At 41.1% G+C, this 4,493-nt stretch overlaps 1 protein-coding gene across 1 annotated transcript; it reads left to right on the top strand.

Annotated features, from left to right (window-relative positions):
- Positions 1-591: 591 nt before the first annotated feature.
- LOC148019874 (GEM-like protein 1) lies at positions 592-3,023 on the top strand. The gene is made up of 4 exons (XM_087700073.1): positions 592-1,324; positions 1,962-2,063; positions 2,165-2,439; positions 2,724-3,023. Exons 1-4 carry the CDS (start codon positions 976-978, stop codon positions 2,895-2,897), a joined length of 900 nt encoding a protein of 299 aa, XP_087556199.1. The 5' UTR covers positions 592-975; the 3' UTR covers positions 2,898-3,023.
- The last annotated feature ends 1,470 nt before the right edge of the window (positions 3,024-4,493 follow it).

Raw genomic sequence — 4,493 nt, 5'->3', positions numbered from 1 at the left:
TGATGAGTTTTTGTCTATTGTTGTGGGAAATTTTTATATCTTTAGAGTGCATAGCTCCACTTATCATTGTATAGGCCCTTTGATTCCTAATGGGCAATGATAAAAAATGCCAAGATTTGCACAACTTTATGTTTATGATATTAAGCATGAGTTATCTAATCAGTTGGATGTTATGCCTAATTTGTTGCCAAATTTGCTTGGGGAGCTTTAGTCTATGATGCATCAACACAATGTATATGCATAAGCTTTTAGATCCGTGGGTATGCAATTGCAAAATAATCCCTTGCATGATTTAAGAATGACTATTTTTGGGGTTCAATGGGCTAATAGACAGTACTCACTCCAATGGCAATTGAGGTTGCAACTATCATGCCAAGACAAGGCGATGTGACGTTTTCTGCACTCAAAGGTGATAATGTTACTATGCGGTATTGAAATGAAGCTAGTGTGTGATGACATTAGCATGCGATAGTGAATCATGTGATGTTTTTGTGCTCAAGGGTGGCAAAGCTAGTATGCGCTAGGGAAGTAAAGCTGCCGTGCAATAGCTTCATTTCCTTTGCATCCGCTTCGTGAAAGGATAGTGTTCCGCACATAGTGTTCCCTTAAAGAGATATTTCTCGAACCGTCAGGCATCACCCCATCGAACGCCCACCTTGGTTTGTGAAAGCTATCCACGCCGACATGACGCTGTGGTCGGGAGTGAAAACGCGTAGCGGCGCCGCGTACCCGCCTTGTCCTCTCTCAGATGCTCCAACAAGAAGAAGAAATAAAACAAAATGACAGATCTGTGTGTTTCGACCTTTATTGCCCACTAACAGAGCATATCGCCAGGAAGGGGAAGAGTCTGAGAGAGACAGCGAGAGAGAGAAGAAGAAGAAGAAGAAGACAGGAGTTCCTAGGTAGTGTCTGATTTCTTGACGAGGCAACCCCAATCCCCTGAAACCTAAAACTCCGTGAGGGCCGCCTTGTACCATGAGCTCCTCCCAGCAGCAGCAGCAGCAGCAGGACAGTACCCGCAATGGTGACGATTCCATTGTTTACCCCCGTGTCGATAGCACGTCTGCGTCATCGTACGACCCTGGCCAATGGGGCACCTACACCATGGGATCCCCTTGCAAGCCCCAAGCGCACCCGCAGAACCAAGAGGCCGCTACCTGGGAGCCCATCCCTGGCAACTTACTGGATCAGCAGATCGAGCACAACAAGGCCTTCAACCAGAGCACTGGCTCTAGCTCCACCACTGGCTATGCCCAGCCACCCCCCACTGCGACTGCGAATCCGTACATCTCAACTACTCCGGCTCCGTCTTTTACCGGGAAGAGTAAGCTCCTTCTTTCGCATGTTCCAAGTCAGTCAGTCTAATCAGTTACTTACACAGGCTTATAGACCTGTGGGTAGAGACGTGTTCTGGTGAATCTTCTTGGCATGCTTTGAGATTCCGTACTGGGGAGAAAGGCCGGTGGTCTATAGCACTCCACTCCATCATTCATTGCAGCATGGCTATCCAGCCTTGGGTCGTCAGTTGATGGCTGTTGATTTTTGGTTAGACGCAGTGAACACGTTGCTCATGTGTTCCTCATGGATGCAGTTCATCCATCAGTCAATATCATGCCTCATATTGATAACAATGACTCTGAGAGGTTTTTTCAGAGAAAGTTTTTATTGTGAATGCAGAATCTGTCAAATGATGGTGCTATATGCACAAGGGATACAAACGCTTGTATTTTATACAATTTAGATTGGCCTGCTGTTTGGTGCTTCAAGCTTCAGTTTGTCAGTGCTATGTAATGACATGGTTGGATTGCATCATAACAACGAGATTGCTTATATGGTGTTTTATCTTTTTCGATTGCTATGATATTACAAAATTTTCTCCTTGCTCGTGATTTTAGCACTACTAATTGTCCCATGCTTATTCAGAGTGGATACTAATCTCAATGTTTACGGGCAATGTGCAGGTCCGATGGATGTAATATCTGATTACCTGAGCAGATGGAGGCAAAAATTTGGGGGAGTAGCTAAGAAGGCTGAAGAGGCTTCTGGCAATGTCTGGCAACACTGTAATAAATTTCCACCTTCCAGAAAGTTTGTCACATAACCCATCATTAATGTATCCACTAGTACAAAACATTACTCACTGTTCGGGTCTGCTTTTGGGCAGTAAAAACTGGTCCTAACATGGCAGACACAGCTTGGGGAAGGTTGAGCCAAGGGACGAAATTGTTGACGGAAGGTGGATTTGAGAACATCTTCAGACAAGCCTTTGAGACCCTTCCAGATGAAAAGCTTTTGAAGTCATATGCTTCTTATCTTTCAACATCTTCTGGTCCAGTTGCTGGCACACTCTACATATCTACCAAAAAGATTGCTTTTTGCAGTGATCGGCCCTTATCGTACCAACCCAGCCCTGGCCAGACAGCATGGAGCTACTACAAGGTATGCATGAAGCATTGGCAACTTGTTTTGGATTATTGTAGGTGTGTAGTGCAATTCTGAAGTTGCTTATATGATTGATCAGAAAGGACTTTGTTGGAGAAGGCAAAAATATGTCTTGACCTTGCAGTGATTGGTAGAGAGTTGCAGGTGTATGCTAGTTAACTAATTGCTAAGTGGTTCGATTTCTCACACATTCAATAAATTGTGTGTGCCAGAGAGAGAGAGAGAGAGAGAGAGAGAGAGAGAGAGAGAGAGAGAATCATAGGTTTCATGTTTTTGTACAGGTTGTGGTGCCTTTGGAAAAATTGCAGGCTGTGAATCCCTCCTTGAACCCAGACAATCCTGCCCAGAAGTACATTGAAATAGTTACAGTTGATAACCATGGATTCTGGTTCATGGGATTTGTAAATTATGATAAGGCACTGCGAAATCTACAGGAAGCTCGATTGAGGGTTTAGAAAGAATGATTTGACTGTATGTACATGTACATTGTAAAACCATACATGATGTATAGTTTTGGGATTGAGTGTGAGCTATAAAAAATTCGAAAAAGTACGAAATGAAACTGTAAGACTTGTTTTGTGCATATTTATATAATGCTACACACACACACACACACACACACACACACACACACACACACACACACACATATTGCTCTTGTATGCACAAGTTACACCTTGGTTGTTACTTGAGTTGCAGTTGTGTGCTGTTGTTACTGAACTGTTAAGCTTTGAAGATATTTTACTCTGTTAACCTTCTACATTTCTAAAGAGTAGGAATAATAGTCACATATGAACACTCTTTATCTCCTTTGTATTTTTAGACATCTTTGAAATGAAGACTATTATTCATAATATTTTCCTTTCTTCAATGCCTAGCTGTTCACATTTTTAGGTTGTATGCATAGAATGAGAGATGATTTAGACTAGGTTTCTTAAGTCATTTGACTTCTTTCCGAGAGGGAGAGGTTTGTCATGTGGTGGTAACATGGGGTTTTGGGGGAGCACGTATGTGTAAGTTTTTTAGAAGGTTCAATTTATTGATGATTGAACATGAGAAATTTATAATTTGTAAGCATTTGGACTAATAATTTGTACCTTTTGTAAGCATGATTCAACATGAGAAACTTATAATTTGAACTAATAATTTGCACCATTACAAGGTGATCTAATGGCTTGTTATGAGTGTGTTACCTTTGGTGAATTTGAGAGGCACTTTTAGAGTTGTCATAAGTTGTTGGGTTTAATGCACCCAATGTACTAATGAGGCTTGTAGAGAATCATTTTATGCTCAAGGTGTGAATATGTGCAATGTGCTAATTAACCAACAGAGAATCTTGTCCTTAAGTGAATCTTGAGTGGCAGTATTAGAGTTGTCATAAATCGCTACATTAAATGCACCCAATGTACTAATGAGGCTTGTAGAGAATCATTTTATGCCCAAGGTGTGAATATGTTCAATATGCTAATTAACCAATAGAGAATCTTGTGAAGTTGCTAGATGCAAGTATTTGAATTTACTTGACCTTATGTAGTAAAGATATTCAATGTTTACTTGACTACAATTATGCAAAGTGTAAGGGTGAGAGCCTTTGTTGCAACCTTTATTCTACATCATGTGGTATATTTATTTTGAACACAATGTATTTACTAGTCATGCTATCCCTTGTGTGTGGTGTGTAAGTTTAGGGATCCCTTCCCTAGTGCCTTGTAATAACATGGAAGTGTGGGTATCCATTGATGCCTTGCTTGGTGATGTGATTGCTTGGTACCCTTGTGTCAATTTGGAGGGGTTCTCTTTAGTAGTTTTCTTCAAAGTCCTATTGTAAGGATTGCATAAATTGGAGTTTTGAAATAGGGCAAGTGTATGTAATTTGATTGAGTTGCTTGGTTTGTTGTATGTGTAGTATCCAAGTTGTACTCCACAAAGGCGTTTGCATCTAGGCGTTAAGAGTTGTTGACATTGACCCTTGGACTGTTTGCTTTTTGATTTCTTCAAGACAAATGTTTTCCATGTGCACAAATAAGCCATAAGCTATCCTAATTGATTGT

This window comes from Lygodium microphyllum, chromosome 19, assembly GCF_053477565.2.
Source record: "Lygodium microphyllum isolate KBCC chromosome 19, Lygodium_microphyllum_v1.1.10, whole genome shotgun sequence".
Taxonomy (NCBI): domain Eukaryota; kingdom Viridiplantae; phylum Streptophyta; class Polypodiopsida; order Schizaeales; family Lygodiaceae; genus Lygodium; species Lygodium microphyllum.
Note: the sequence above shows the minus strand (reverse complement) of the source record. Positions and strands in the feature narration are given on the sequence as shown.

Excerpts from the sequence above, each read along its gene's own strand:
- LOC148019874 (XM_087700073.1), top strand. The coding sequence starts at position 976 with ATGAGCTCCTCCCAGCAGCAGCAGCAGCAGCAGGACAGTACCCGCAAT. Across the intron at positions 1,325-1,961 it reads TCCGTCTTTTACCGGGAAGA|GTCCGATGGATGTAATATCT; the intron begins GTAAGCTCCTTC and ends GGCAATGTGCAG. Across the intron at positions 2,440-2,723 it reads CAGCATGGAGCTACTACAAG|GTTGTGGTGCCTTTGGAAAA; the intron begins GTATGCATGAAG and ends GTTTTTGTACAG.